At 45.9% G+C, this 15,883-nt stretch overlaps 1 protein-coding gene across 2 annotated transcripts; it reads left to right on the top strand.

Moving 5' to 3' along the window:
• Window positions 1-42: 42 nt before the first annotated feature.
• On the top strand, window positions 43-15,620 carry Ragc-d (Ras-related GTP binding C/D). Of its 2 annotated transcripts, XM_077683430.1 has the most exons (9): window positions 43-183; window positions 676-830; window positions 980-1,074; window positions 2,102-2,235; window positions 2,922-3,121; window positions 5,362-5,476; window positions 7,662-7,804; window positions 10,526-10,674; window positions 15,116-15,620. In XM_077683430.1, exons 1-9 carry the CDS (start codon window positions 181-183, stop codon window positions 15,259-15,261), a joined length of 1,140 nt encoding a protein of 379 aa, XP_077539556.1. In that variant the 5' UTR covers window positions 43-180; the 3' UTR covers window positions 15,262-15,620. The 2 variants fall into 2 exon arrangements, with proteins under 2 accessions (XP_077539556.1, XP_077539555.1); XM_077683429.1 differs by lacking the exon at window positions 43-183 and having other exon boundaries at window positions 664-830.
• The last annotated feature ends 263 nt before the right edge of the window (window positions 15,621-15,883 follow it).

The following is a 15,883-nucleotide window of genomic DNA, read 5'->3' as shown; positions in this document are numbered from 1 at the left end:
GCGCGAGCCCTAAAATAGTTAGGGGCAAAGGGAACTGCTCAAAGAGCTTCATTGACGACGACATCTGGAGCTGCAGCGCGCTGCCATCTTGACTCTCGCCGAATCACGTGAGAGCGGGCCGAAGAGGAGGAGGAGAGTGGCCTGTCATATGATGGTTAGCTGTGCGGACCGTTCGTGCTGATGGTAATGTTCGCTCCTTCGCTGTTTCCTCTCTTTTTCCAGCCGTACGAGCGTGTGCACTGTCGAGAAGTGTAGTTTATTCCCGTTACGTGCTCCCTGGTCGATCGCGTGCTTGCCCGCTCGCGGTTTGGGCGTTCACGGCGGCGGCGGGGAGTGTAGCAGCTCGTGCGTGAAGTGGGCTGTCCGTAGCCGTGTGTGTGTGGTGCAGCCCGTGCGAAGACACGCAGTTCGCTGTGCCGCCGCGTTTTGGCCGGCTTTTTTATCGCACGCCGTCTGGTCGTGGCAAGCAACTTCACCGCTAATCCACCGAATCACGCGGTCACGCTTACAGCCTTCCGCCACGACCCGGGGCGGACGATCGTTGTCACTGCAAAGGAGGCGTTATTCGAGGTTGCGGCGACGTTTGCCCACCCGGCAATCTATTTGGCTGCAAGTCTTGAAAAAAGGTCCAGTTTCGTCGGCCGCGTTTGTGACGGTACTTCGATGTCGTTTCAGTCTTTCGCCGAGGACGAAGACGGGTACTCGTCAAACTACCACGTCGGGTCTCTGCCGCGTGATTATGCCTACGGGCCCGACGATGTGGAGGGAGACCTAACACATGGCACGCAATGTGCGAGGAAACGGAAGATTCTCCTCATGGGATCCAAGGGGTAAGAGCGCCGTTTTCGTTTTTCAAACGCTCGCCCTGCTGCCCGACTTGGGGTGTTTTCACGATACCGCTCCCCCCCGGGGAACGGAACTTTTGCGATGAATTAACCACACTTCGCCTGTTCTTTCTGTGTTCCCGTTTCGACTTTAGGAGCGGGAAGTCGTCCATCGAGAAAGTGGTTTTTCACAAGATGTCACCTAACGAGACACTCTTCTTGGAGAGCACAAATAAGATTGTACGAAACGGTACGACCCCAATTTTGCAATCCACTGACGCGTTGATCTGTCACTTGATAGACAAGAGCTGACTAGCGCTTGGGATCTCAATTTTATTGTACATTTTTGTGAGAACGTCATCGTATCTGCGCTTAGTTCACTAACATCCTGAAAGGCCCTTCTCATTCGTTCGTCATTCATAACCATCACCTGTAAGATGCTTTCTAGGAGTCTAATGAGTAGGTTAAGAAAGGGTGTTTGTACTGTTGTTCATGCAGTTGACGTGTAGCTTGCTTTAGCCTTGCCATTCTTCGTGAGGATTCCTCTGTAGCATTTGGGCCACAGTTAAAGGTGTTCACCGAAAGCAATAAGACGAGTTTGCCACTGCATAATAATGCTGTTTCATTGTAATTACTGGAAAAAGCCACAAGCAACTACACTGTAATTAAACATGTTAAGTTTCTTTTCTGGCTTACAGTGTAATGCAGGCGCGACTCCAGATTCCGTCAAAGGTTGTGGAGATCAGTTTTACTCAGTATATAATTAAATGGGGTGGCAAACTCTCCCTATACTCAGGCGACCTTTAAAAGTAACAGTAAAGACATATCCTATCAACTATTATGCGTGTCTTTTTGCACTCCATGTTAATATTCTAGTGAGCTTCATGACTTTGTAAGTTCTCTCTTGTGCTATATAGACCTGTTTGTTGCTTTGTGTGGCAGTCTTATGACATGGTCAGCATTCTGCACTTGTGGTCTGTCGTGACTATTACAAAAATAATTATGTTCTAGGGGCAAGTGTCTCTCAATTAAAATAATGAAACTTTGAAAGACACCAGATAGAGCGACACCACACCCTTGTGAGGAACAAAACAACTGAATTTATTGCGATCGTGCTGCTGCCTACTCAGCGAACTCAAGGCAACGAGCATTGCCAGATGGTTGGAAGAAAAGCGCTAAAGTTTTGGGTTTCTGCATACTCCGAAGCATGTTTTTTTCTTTTTCCTACGCAACATTTACTGTGGAAATATTTTACCAGTGATGTTCACGTCTTTCAGACATCTCCAACAGTTCGTTTGTAAAGCTGGACATTTGGGACATTCCTGGCCAGGTTGATTTTGCCGAGCCGGTGTCAGACTTCAAAAATGTCTTTGGAGGCTGGGGAGCCCTTGTATTTGTCATTGACGCTCAGGTATGCTGCCTTTTTTTTTTTCCACAGCAATTTACCAATTGAGGGATCTTAAACAGTGAATATGGATGGCAGTAAGCAGTGTAATTCTGAATCTGTAATCCTGAAGGAATGTAGGGGCTTTGGGAATTTAACCGTTATGAAAATTAGAGGAACCTTCCATGTGATTTGGGGCAGTTGACATCCCTTTCTCGGATTGAAGACTGCAACGCTAAAGAAGTTCTGTACACCATTTCAAATCATGTTGGACGCAAATATGTTTGTCTGAAGAGGCATTAACCCCTTCCACCTGGTCACTATGCCTATGTCTACTAAAACAGCAATCCTGTACCCTGGAGATTTATTTTTCGCGCATTGAAGGTAATGCTGTACAGGTCGCCCTGTTGTAACTTGCCCTGTACGGAAGGCTATCAATTCAATTGAAGGCGACAAGGAGTGCCGTTTGCCTGTAAAAAGAAAAAAAAAAGAATTCCGGTTTACCGTTTCACTCTCACCTGAAAGTTGCTTTATCCATTTTACAGTTTATTCGTGCTATTTGTGTCTGGCAGATTCTTCGTGGTGCTAGTGGGTCTTGATGAGTCAGTCAGTTCACCGTTGCAGCGGCTTGCTAGACGTCCTCTCTTCCCGTAACCTCGGTTACGGACCGAGCCGCATCTGACCTTTGGCCCGACCTGACGTTGACCGCTCAGGACGACTACATGGAGGCGCTGCAGAAGCTGAACAAAACGGTGGCCATGGCGGCCAAGGCGAACCCGGACATGAAGATCGAAGTGTTCATCCACAAGGTGGACGGCCTCTCGGACGACCACAAGATCGAGATCCAGAGGGACATCCACCAGCGGGCCACCGACGACCTCGCAGACCGGGGGCTCGACAGCGTGCAACTCAGGTGGGGGAACGTCTACGGAACAGCAGGGGGGGAGCGTCTTCCTCATCGCTCTTTGTGCGGTATTCACGAGGAAGAGAAACCACTCTGTGTTACCATAGGAGGGGACAGGACAGCGTTGTTGCTGGGATTAGGGATGGTTTGGCCAAGTGGGAAGAATGAACCCAGCCTCGCCAGGGTTTTGGAAAAGCAGATGGAGGCACACCGTTCCTCCTTGGCGGGTTTTTCTTGTTTCCGCCGAGTGACAGCTGTCACAAAGGCTAAAGTGGCCGAGAACTTGGAACTATCAGTTATTTCACACACTGTGCAGCTCTAGTGTCCCAATCTATTGTTACTGCTTCCCCCTGAAGGGACTGAAGTGTAGAACTTAGGCACTTTAGTTTATTTTTGCTTCTGCAATGAAATACAGACCGGTAATATTAATCTGCATACCAGAGGCGTCATGTCTCTACTTTGAGGGAATGCATGCCATGGTGTCGGCTTTTCAGTTTATTTCAATGGTATAGATGGTATTCACTGAAGAGTTTAGCTGTCAGCATCTTTGCTTGGAAACGCTGTACACGGTCATGGACATGGCGCAGCTTGTGCCACTGCACCCGGATGCGGCTGAAAAAAAAAAAAAGCACTGGCGTGCATCGTCTGCTCTGTTTTAACCCGATTCTCAAAGGTGGTGTCAACAGATACGTTATTAATCACACTCACATTGGTAGAGTTTGAAACGTCGGACACGCATCATGTGCCCAGCACGTATGAGTACCGCCATCTTGTGGAGCCTGACGTAATCAGTGACAGCGTACTCACATGGTTGCCTGCATGCGTGCCTTGCCAGTGAACACAACCTATACCAGGCCACATTTATAATTGTAAGGCCTGCTTACACAAGACAGGCTTTGGTAGTGGATGGATGTTCCCTGCTTCACAGAACTACTGGATTTGAGCTTAATGGTGCAGAACTCTGGTAAGATGTTGAAAAAGGCTTGGCTTGGGGGCAGTTACATATGAGAAAATGCTAAATTTTGGTGCTCGTGTCTTGTCGTTCATGGCCTCTTTTAATTTCATCTTGTTGCAGCAGCAGAACAATTCTAGCCTCGCATATGCGAGCTGGCATTTGTGTTGTGACTTTGCTAACGTGTCGCTTCATAAACCCATGTGTGTGGTCCTAAATAGGGACCACATACGTTGTAAAAAAAAAACTATGAAACCCAGCCTTTTAAAACGCGTACACAAAGAAGAGAGAAGCACATCACACGCACTGGGACTCGTAACAGTTAACATACGAAAACCAAAAGTGTACGTGCCATACAGTAAAAAAAAGTAAACAAAAAAATTGGTGTATGCCACATTTCAGTATTAGCATTTTTTAAAAATTAGCGACCTCTTTTCCTGATGATATTAAAGAGGGTACACTTATACACTCATTGGGGCTGTGTTTCCGTATTTCACATGCTTCAATCAATTCCCCTTTGCACTTCGTAGCTTCCCTGCCAGTAATACTGGTTTTACCCACACCTTTGCCTGACATAACAGATGTTTTGTGTTCTTTTAAATGAACATTCACACAGCGTCGAAGTTTTTTTCAAGTATGTACCTGCAGACACAGCACCATACTCTCCTGTGCACAGTGTCTCTTGTACTGGTGATACGTGATGGAGCTCAAAAGCTCCCCTCCCTCTTATACCACAAAGCCCATTCCTACTGCAGATGAAGGGCCATGCATTTCATTTCTCTCTGTTCCTTGAAACTGACAAAACACCGCAGATATGACTAGCAAAGTTGCGGCTTAGTGAAACGTTCATCAGAAAGAAGAAAAAATAAGACACACTGCCACTATGTTATCTTGAATATCTTATCACAGAGCCTGAATGGTTTACGAGGCAGGCGTCTTCTTCCACTTGAGTGCAAACAGCTCGTTTCCGAAAGCATCCCTAAGCTAATCTATCTTTTGTCTTGTCGTGTGGATCACGAGGCAAGGCCGTCCTGTGGGCTTGCGCCGTGTCATCTTTGCGTAGTTAACAATCAACGTCAAAGAGGAGCGATACCATGAAACAGTCATGTGTACAGCATGATTTAGGTGGGAGATGGTAGCTGTTTGCTGTATAGGTTGCTAAATTATCTTCGCTGGAGATCTGTTTGAAAATGGGAAGAATTGCTTGCATGAAATGTGCCACAGTTCTGAAGTTTTCTTTGCAGTGCCGTGTGGTCCTGACATTTATGTCCTCTCTCTCTCTCTCTCTCTTGTGCAGTTTCTATCTCACCAGCATATACGACCACTCCATCTTTGAGGCGTTCAGCAAAGTGCTGCAGAAGTTGATCCCCGAGCTGCCCACGTTAGAAAACCTCCTCAACATATTCATCTCGGTGAGTCGTCATTTGCCATTGCCCATTGAATGCACACCTCGGAAAATTGGACAGCCATACATTTTTGAGCATGCTGTGCAGTGCACAGACCTTAAACCATGCTGAAATGACTGTCTTGCAAGCATGCCACAAAGTTAGGTCTTGAGAAGTGTTAGGTGCAGAAGGAAGCAGCACAAAGTTAGCTGCTCCGATCACCCCGTTCAGAGGCAGGGCAGCCACGCTCATTTAGGAAAGAATATTTCTGGCCATTTGTCAGCGAAAAACAGAGCGCATATCCATGCTGCTCTGAGTGGTGGGAGGGGAGATAGCAGCAGCTGTGCACATGCAACCTGCCTTTTCACGTGCACGAAAACGGTTGTCTTCTGTGTGTTTTGTTGGCAGCTATTTTGGGCTGAGAGTTGTGGTCGTGGACATTCTTTGAATAGTGGCAGTCAGCAAAAAGCACTCAGCCACAACAATATGGACACAGCAACACTGTTTGGCCCAGCATAGAACGCGAGGTTCAAAGTTGACTCACTGAATTCTGAGTAAAATTCTTGGAATTGTACGCTAGTATTTTCTTTGGGGGGTATATGTCTGTAAACCCGATAAGGTTGTCTGCGGGTATGTTCTTAATAACATTTTTTTTCGCTGTTGTGAGTGCGAAATTCGGTAAACACCAGACTGGCGACAGGTAGCCCCATTTCTACGAAAACCTCTACCTTTCAAATTATGCACTTCAGCGCTTCAGTCGCCCAATAACTGCGACCTCTGCTTATGGAACCCGCCGCGGTGGCTCAGTGGCTAAGGCGTTGCGCTGCTGAGCACGAGGTCGCGGGTTCGATTCCCGGCCGTGGCGGCCGCTTTTCTGATGGAGGCAAAAAGCAAAAACGCCCGTGTGTACGAGATTTCGGCGCACGATAAAGATCCCCAGGTGGTCAAAATTAATCCGGAGCCCTCCACTACGGCGCGCCTCATCGCCTGCGTTGCATCGGCGCGTTAAACCCCAGAATCAATCAATCAATCAATCTGCTCATGGAGCGAGTAGGTCAACCTGGGCTAAGCTGTATAAAGACAAACATACCATTTGCATGAACTGCAAAAGTGAGCCCTCTGTTATCTGCTCATCTTGGCTATGGTGTTTCAATGTTTTCTTTTCCCCCACTTATCTGTCCGATCAGGTTTACCACACAAATAATGGAATGTTAAATGAAAAGCATTGTGGTTTTTTGTGCTTATCGGAAGTAAAATTTACAATTAACAAGTAGGTTAGCCCTTAGAATAATGCTCCTAAGGTTAGCCCTTATAATAATGCACTGCCCTAAAAATTACTGCTCCAACATGCTCAAGCCCGCTTCCACCCCTGCATTTTAAATAATGAAATCCCATTGTGTAGTCACGGCCACTGTTACAGGTGGCACGCAGGCACATGACCGAGCATGTGCATTGTAAAATGTTTGTGTGAAATGCAATTAGTGGAAATTCCGACTTCAGTGGTCAAGGCCTTGTGTTCTTATTACAGTAGTGAGTGATCAATATGTGGAGCCTTCTTAAAAAGGCGCCACGAATACAAAATACAATTTAGCTTCATTAGAAAGACTGCTTTGTCCTGATAATAATGACACCAGTTTTATTGCAAACTTCGAAAATTGAGATATCAGAAAAGCAATGTAATCATTATAATAACGTAAATGGAGATATGGTCGAACAAAACTGGGATAAAATAAAAAATATAAAAAATAGGAAACCGTATAATGCCTTGCGTTTCCACAATAATGCGTGAAAGTTCCAACTGTAATTGTTATAATAGCATAAATGGAGATAATTGATTAGATAGGATTTAGAAAAACCAAAAAAAATTGGCTCTATAGAACTCGCACTCAAGACAAGTGGCGTGAGAATGCTACGCAATTGTAGACAATTCCCTGAATTTCTGCAGAATTTTTTTTCAGTTAAAAAAACATTTCTTTTGTAGCTGGAATGGGGCAGAGTGAGGTACTGAAGCCAGCTTCTTTCAAATTACACTTTTATTTTGTCTTCATGGCCCCTTTAAGCATTCATGAATGTAAAAATTGGTTGGTCTCACTGGCCCGCTAATTGACGACGGCAGCATGTTCCGTGACCGAAAGGTCGCTCGTGAGTGGCACGTTTGAGCTGTGTTGTGTGCTGGGAAAACGTAGCTCACCCGCTCATTGGCCCCGTGCAGAACTCTGGGATCGACAAGGCATTCCTGTTTGATGTGGTGACCAAGATGTACATTGCGACGGACAACTCGCCCGTGGACATGCAGTCGTACGAGCTCTGCTGCGACATGATCGATGTCATCATCGACATCTCCTGCATCTACGGGTCAGTTGAGCGGGTCGATCAGGCATTGCACATATCCCTGGGCTGAAATGGGGGTGGGGGGGGGGGGGGGGGGAAGAGGGGAAGAGTGGTTCGTAGAAGAGAAACATCCACGGAGAGCACGTATGCAGCTGAGCGATTGTTTGTTGAATCTCCTGTTTTTCCAGTGTCAGCTTTAATTGCCCTTTTGACTAGCGCTTATGTTAAATGCCGGATATGGCGGGAATTGACCAACGAAAGGCCTGGGAAGAACCACGTGTGAGGGGCTGTCAATGTGGCGGAATTCCTTCTCAGGCTTGTATGCCATTAAAGCCTTTACCTGGTGGGACGGCTATGGGGAGCAGCGTGCAAAGTGATATTGCTTTAGCAGTGGCAACTAGATTGAAAATTACTGTGTGGACAGCATTTGTAAGAACTGTGCCTTCAGGTTTTACCGCCGCTGCCACACCTGCAGACAATAGCATCGTGTTTCGCTAATCCATTGCAATGGTCCTTTCTGTTGCCGTGGCATTGGTCCATTCATCACCATTCTGTGAGGCATGGGGCTTGAATCTAGAGCCTCGATTTTCAGTACCTTGTCCGTGTTCAAGTGAACACAGGTAACTGCTCAAACGTGAGTCAGTCTTGAATGTAGAACATTTGCACATGATTGCTCCTGGTCTGCTTTGCAACACGTAGGAGCAGTGGAACCTTTCCTGAGCAAGCCTTGTGTGACTGTGAAGGAGCTGGATAGTCTTTGCTTTTATAGACACAGAAAAATAATTCACATTATGAATGCAGTGAACCAGGTTTTACTTCGTGATTTTTATTAAAAAGGTAATGTTTCATGAAGGTGAACCACTGTTTAATAAGTATTTTTAGCTTGCAAGGAACGTGGGCCAACATTGTGTCAAAAGCTTCAAATGCTGTGGTTGGGTAGAGTCCTTCCTTGTAGTCCAAAGTTCGACGAAAACTCGTCTGGCGAGGAAATAACATTTCCGGGAACAAACTGACACTCGCCGAAAAGTAAAAACAATAGGTAAAAACAAGTTTGCCAACGACGTCCAAGTTTGCCACGTGCCTACAAGTAAGCTCGGACAGCAACTTGTACACGCCAAAGACGCGCTAGACCGTGAAAGATACCCCAGGGTGGTCTATAAGATCCCTTGCCAGACTTGCGACGCAGCCTATATTGGTGAAACCGGAAACTTCGCGCCTAAAGGAGCACAAAAACGACGTTGCTAACGGCCGCACACAGCTAAACGCCTTAGCAGAACACCATAACGCAACCGGTCATGTCATCGCTTGGGACTCGGCCAGAATCATTGCCGCCGAGAAAATATTATCAACGCGCCTACTCAGAGAATCATTCCATATCCAATCAACCCCGCACGCTCTTAATCGGACACGTGGGCCCATGCCTACGACCTACGCATGCGCTTTGCAACGTTCCACGCATGTATAATTACGGCCAAGCTGCTTTTCGTTTCATTGTGAACAAGGGACCCGTACGGGCCCCGAAATGTCATTGTTTTTACCTATTGTTTTTACTTTTTGGCGAGGGTCAGTTTGTTCCCGGAAAAGTGCCCTTCCTTGCGTGCAACGTGCAAGTAGTTTTGTCACATATTGGTGTTCAGAGCTGTAGTGGGTGAAATACATCGGCGTTTTGTCCTGGCCAGAGTAGAGGCTGTTTAATTTGATGTGTGTGTAATGCACCAGCATTTATTGGGCCTTGCTTAGCTATGTGTAGGTGCTAGTTCCTAAAGTGGGTGTTGCAGCGCTTGCTTGCTGCCACAAAGTTCCTGTGTCAGTGCACGCGCATCAGAAAAGTTTGAAGCTCTCTTTGCATAGTATTCCCTAAGCGAGAGCGCTCCTGCAGTTTTTTGTGCAGCGTATAAAGTTTTTTATTTTAACAGTGTTCAGTGTTGGTCGTAACATCCTCAACCGCACGTGTTCTTTTCCACTGTTTACCGCTGATGAATTGTTTTTTTCCGTGGTTTGTTTACCGGAAGTGAAGTGGTTAGTTTGAGTATTGTTTTAAAAGTTATCTTTGCTTATCCCTGCAGCTCAGATAAGCGAAGTCTACAGTGATAAATCGGTAGAGATAAACAAGTTTGAAGCTCACTTGTGACATTATCATCTTCTTACTTGTAGCCATATGTCCCAGTAGGGCATTGAACTGTTTTAAATTAACCATGGGTACAATGTGCACCTTTGCTTCATTCAAATATTCAGCTTCTGATAATTCTTTCAGTGACCCTGCAGCAAATGGTGTCTTTGACAAATCCGCTGTGGTGGCTCAGTGGCCAAAGCGGTGTGCAGTAGAGCTGAAGTATGCAATATCGATCACTTTTTTTTTTCCCCTTTAAATGGTGGCAAAAAGCGAAAATGCCCCTGTGTGTTAAGATTTAGCTGTACTTCAGAGATTCCCAGATGAGTCAAATTAATTTAAATTAAATTTAAATGATCCGGAGCCCTCTGCTACAGCATGCCTCATAACCCAAGTGTATTTTCAGTGTCTTTTTTTTCTGGTGTGCTTCCTTCAGAAGCAAATTTTTTATTCAGGGACACATCTCAATTTTCCCAAATCAATTATGCAATTCAGTGTAAAGAATTGCAAGAGTATGCACAGGTTGGGAAGTGTACTCGCATTACAAACGAAGCCGCTTGAAAATTACAATTTCACCCGCAGAGGAGGTAGCTGCTGTTGACGCAGTTGATCTCTTTATAACTGCTTTTGTGCAGGCTGAAGGCGGACGGCGAGGGCAGCACATTCGACAGCGAGTCTGCCAGCATCATCAAGCTGAACAACGGGACGGTGCTGTACCTGCAGGAGGTCAACAGGTTTCTGGCCCTTGTCTGCATACTCAGGGACGAGAACTTCGACAAGCAGGGTGAGCGGGAGAACCTCGTAGCCCGTGTGCGTAGCAGATGCTGAGGTCTGTCACACGGCAAATGTAATTTTGCATTTAGAGTGAATGACATTAGCCATTGATGCCGTTTGTTTGGCACTACACGAGAATACGGAAAGACATTAGACATGAATGCCATTGGTTGATCGAATGAGTCCAGGAAACACATTCACTTTAGCTTCCGAACCAAACGAGTAGCCTCGACAGCAGTAGAAAAAGTAATCAATAAAGAATAACGAACCAAACAGGTAGCCCCTAAACGAGGAAGTTTATTAACGAACCGCTTCAATAATAAACCAAAAGAAGTTCACGGATAAAGCGAAGGCTCCTGTATATGGAAACTATCAATAAATCAATCAATATTATTCCCTGCATGTTGTTTTGGTAAAAAAAAAAAAGCAAGCACCTTCACAAAGCTCTACCGTGTTTGCAGCCATATAGATACGGATTTATCTGTCCCCTTTGTCCACCGTACTTAGATCAAGTAACCTCCCACCGTCGCATTCGGAAGTGCACTGAACAATGTGATATTATTGTGGCTACTTTAGCACCGTGCATTGAATCAAGGGATTTGCTAATACTCATTTTGTTTATTAGAGACGAACGAAATGCTTCTTGAATGCGAGTAACGTACTCGCGAATAAAAGAAAATCGTGCCACAGCCACTTGTGTTAGCTGCCATGTTGTTTGTTTTGGTATCGCGTGGCAGTGGCTGCTGCCGGTTGCTTCGATGGTTGTCATCTCGCAGCGAATGTGTTCTCATAACTGCGAATAAAGTTTCCCGCCCAACCCACAGTGCATGGTTATTCCGCGTGCACCACAAACGCACGACTCTTGTGGGAGCATTGATCATTGATGGAAGAGCTGCCGTATGGGCGGAATCGGTAGTTGACGGAAGAGCTTCTCTTAGTGATACGATTTTCTAGGTGGTGCTCTCGCTTTTATTTATGTATTTATTTATTTTGAGAGAGAGAGAGATGCAATTTTGAGGGGGTCGACCTACATTCGAGTCAACTTACAATTGTGTAAATATGGTACTTCGTGTATTCATACCATCTTGAGGAGCCTGCATTTACTCACGGCAATGCTGTTTCTTGTCAATATTTGAACACTCAGATGTTTTTTTCAGTGATGTGATAATGTGCCAATTGCGCTATACTAAGCCGAAAGGCGAATCCTGCTACATTCTGGTCAAATATGAGCAATCTGTGCCAAGTCTGCGCCAGAAGTTGCCATTTACATTGCCACTTTTGAACACCAAAACTGGAACCATTTGCGAACTGCTGTAGTTGCTTGCAGGCTAGCATTGAGAACTGTCGTGCCCGCTAGGAGGCGCTAGTGATGCTAGTGATGACATTGGTGGAGGCTTTTGGATTTGGGGTGAGGGGAGCTTCAACTTCAGGGCCATAGAGGTGACGAAGAGGGGGCTGGAATAGTGATGGATGAAAAGTAGGGAAGAGATGGGTAATCAAGCGGATGGGAACTTGGAAATTATTGGGGGGAAGAAAAAAGTGGGGAGGGAGTGATTCGAGTTTAAAACAAAGGTGAGGGGGAGATGGGGTGGAGGCAAATCTACAGTAAAGCCTGCTTATATCGAACACGGATATATTGAAATATTGCCTATATCGAACCTTTGTATAATTCTGGTAAAAATTACATGCATTTACAACTTTTTATATCGAACGCGATACAATGGATTATATCGAACTCTCCCGCGCGGGATTTTTCGCTCTCCTTAGGCATGCGGCAGGCTTTCCCGCAATACATCGGCGCGCAGCGGTGGCGCGGGTGTCGCTTGCGACTCCCGTGCGAGCTCAGCAGGGTTCGCACAGGTCCTTGAAATCCTTGGAAACCCTTGAATTTTTAAATGATCCTTGAAAACCCTTGATTTTTCTGGAGAGAATCAATGGCCCTGTCTTTTCACAAGAATTTAAAGCGTTTATCGTGGATTTTAGGTGTTAACAAATGTAAAGAAACATTATAACAATCAAGTTTCAGTGTGTTGTGTGAAATTAAAGTTTGGTGGATTTTCATTATTTACAAGGCAACATTGGGAGCAGGCACTTGTCAATCCAATCCATGTCACGATACAATCCAGTGAAAGCCAGCTTCTGTTCTCTATCTTGCATCTTCCATCTAGTCTGTGGACACTCGCTCATTGCGTGTTTGCTGTGCCTCATACGCTCCATCTGCGTTTGCTTTTACGTGCAAATGGTGGACGTGTACATTGTTCATACTGCCTTGCAGCAACACTTGGGGATTTAATTTCCGCTGATACTGTTGCTGCCAAAGCAAAAGATGCAGGCAACATTAACTAAGTTTTGAAATCAAACAGCCTCAGCAAACACAAAGGAAAAAGAAAAACCTCTAAATACCAGCCGTAAAATAAAAAATAAAGCTGGGGGAGCATTTACGAACCCATTAGCACCTATCTAAATGTGCACTAATGTGCTTAGGCATTGTGCAATAAAAAACTTTTGCATTTTGTTGGAAAAGTTATAATTAATCCCAGATAAAACGTTAGATGGGGACCTTAAAAATGTGTTTTCTGGTTCTTGAAAGTCCTTGAAAACCCTTGAATTTTTGCTTTTGAAGCCTGTACGAACCCTGCTCAGGCATGTCCTAACTGGCCGTGGCAGAGCGGACCAGCTCCACGCATGCATGCCGTTGGAGCCGAAAGTGCCACATTGGGCACTGCGGGCTGCGGTGTCACCGAACTTCAAGTCCGCGCCACTCATTGCCAGCACTTGCTCGGTTCGCTGGGTTCGCCATTATTCGCTTGTATCCATGCTTGTCTCCGCGCTGTCGAAGACGCCGAGGACTCCGTACCGCTTCCGAGCATGAGCGAAGCCGTCGCTGCCACGGCCCTGCTACGGCGATACTGCAGTGCCATTGAGGGCAGCGGTCTTGTGCTTGTCGACTGTTTAGATACCGTGGAGCAAGCAGTCACCAGCAACGCGTTGTGCTCCAAGAAGCAGGCTACACTCATGCTGTTCTTCCGCCCCAATAAATTAATGTTTTCTTTTCGAGAAAGTGTCGTATCAATAGTGAACTGCAAGGTGGTAAGAGCTGAGCGTTAGCTCGTGACTCCGTCAGCAAGATTGCTCTCATATAGGTTTTTTTTTTGCTTCACCTATATATCGAATTTTTGCTATATCGAACTATTTTACAATCCTCGCGCTATTCGATATAAGCGGGCTTTACTGTATTAGGTTAGCTAAGAGTAGGGCAAGTAAGAGGAATAAGACAGGCAAGTCGGCTGCTGTCAATCGGCGTCCCAATTCAAAGGGAGAGTCACTACTCATCATTATCATCACCATCATCACGTTCAACTGGCTTATCAGTGCTTGCTCTGCCGTGCAAGCAGTGAAACAGCTAGGCAAACAGCTAGAACGCAGCTAGGCCGGCATACAGCTAGGACGCAGCCAAGCTGTATGCCGGATTAGGCCCCGTGGTGTTGCTGTGGATTGATCACTTGATGATTCATAATTTTAACGGCATGCGGCAGGTTCTTTCACATGTAAAACGGTTGGGCGCAACCCAAGCAAGTTTGTGGTAACTCCTTATATTATTAAGGCTGTCCAGGGGTCTTCCAAAAGTTAGGGAGAGCGCATTGCTGCAGAAGAGTTGGTAGCTAAGCGGAGGTGTACTGACTCAACTAAATCGCCTGAAAAGGATGATGCTGAACGGGCTGTGCAAGATGGAGTGGAAACTGCAAAAAGAAAAAAATGATCAGCAATGCTGAGCCTTGATTGGCCAGGGAGTGAAGTCCAAGGATTTTGGTGACATTGATAGTGGGAATTCACTTCTAGCAGAAGGCAAAAGCAGGCTTGTTTATGTTTCTTTTTTGTTTTTTCTTTTTAAAGGTTCTTAGATGAGAGGGTGTGTGTGTAGGATATTTTTCATTCTGTGAATTTTGTGTCTGCATTATTTGCAGTTTGTGCTTCATCTCCTTCTTTGTCGTTTGCCCAATATCCTGAGAATTTATTCTGAAATAAGTACGTCTGTTGCCCTGTATCTCATACACTTTGTGCATTTGCATAATATTGAATATGTGAATCTGGTATTTTTTTTTTGTTTGCCAACAGAATATTGTCACCTCAAAACATTTTACACACTTGACGGTGTAGCATTTTTATTCTTTGTGCAAATGGCCATCACTTGCCATCACACAATGCGATACGCGTACGCCTGCTCCAAAGGCATGCTGACCTGCTACAAAACATAATTTTAGCTGCTTCAAAGGCTGCTCCAAAGTGTATTGGGCCAATCACATCACTTTTTAGCTATGGTTTAGAAGTGCTATACACACTAAAGCGAATTTGATACTTGACTGATTCACAGTCCCGAATTTGTATCCGTCTAGTTGTGATGTCCGTAAATGTGCGCTGACAGCCGGCAATATCGGGCGACGCCTTTGCAGGGCTCATCGACTACAACTTCCAGTGTTTTCGGCAAGCCATCCACGAGGTGTTTGAGGTGCAGTGCAGGGCGTCGCAAGCGACCACCGCGGCGGGTTACAACAACTCTGTGGACCTCAACCTCAGCAATGGCTACCCCGAGGCGTAATGAGCGCCCGTCAGCGGCCAGGCTACCCCGCCCGCCCCTTGGCTCGTGTACATAGCCCCTCCACCCCTGCAACGTGCGGAAGATGGGAAAAAAGCGGCGACGGCAGTGCGACTGTCGCAGAGACTTCCCTCTCCTCTTCCAGGCTCTTCTGCCCTGCGCTAGGTATCTACACCCTGCGTGAGCTGCAAAGCACATTCTGAGAAGCTTTAATTGAGACAGAGACGTTTTAAAGTGTTATAACCCGCGTTGGCCCCCCTTCCCTTGCCTGCCCGATTTCTGTTTTTGTTATGTCTCTTTTTAAGTTATGGGAATTTGTGTTAGTTGAATAAAAATGCTGTGTTTCGCTACAATGCCAGAAATGTGTGCCTGCTGCTTCTTCCAAGCTGTGTATGACAGCTCAAGCACAGCTGCCAAACCTAGTACTGTCAAGACTCAATCTAATGACACCCGATCTAACGATCAAATTCGAACTCCCCTGCAAGTGCCTATATGGCTCAATTCTTTTGAACTCGAACTGACGAAATAGATCAGCGCCGTGCCCGATTTAACGAAGTAGTTGTTAGAAAAACAGACGCATTTAAAAAGGAGCGATTTCCAATGTGTTTCATCAGAACGCCGTGAA

This window comes from Haemaphysalis longicornis, unplaced genomic scaffold, assembly GCF_048455015.1.
Source record: "Haemaphysalis longicornis isolate Haplotype H1 unplaced genomic scaffold, Haemaphysalis longicornis Haplotype H1 scaffold_9, whole genome shotgun sequence".
Lineage (NCBI taxonomy): Eukaryota > Metazoa > Arthropoda > Arachnida > Ixodida > Ixodidae > Haemaphysalis > Haemaphysalis longicornis.
Note: the sequence above shows the minus strand (reverse complement) of the source record. Positions and strands in the feature narration are given on the sequence as shown.

Coding starts and splice junctions, on each gene's coding strand:
- Ragc-d (XM_077683429.1), top strand. CDS start 664: ATGTCGTTTCAGTCTTTCGCCGAGGACGAAGACGGGTACTCGTCAAAC. Junction 3,122..5,361: donor CTCGACAGCGTGCAACTCAG/GTGGGGGAACGT, acceptor TCTCTTGTGCAG/TTTCTATCTCACCAGCATAT. Junction 7,805..10,525: donor GACATCTCCTGCATCTACGG/GTCAGTTGAGCG, acceptor GCTTTTGTGCAG/GCTGAAGGCGGACGGCGAGG.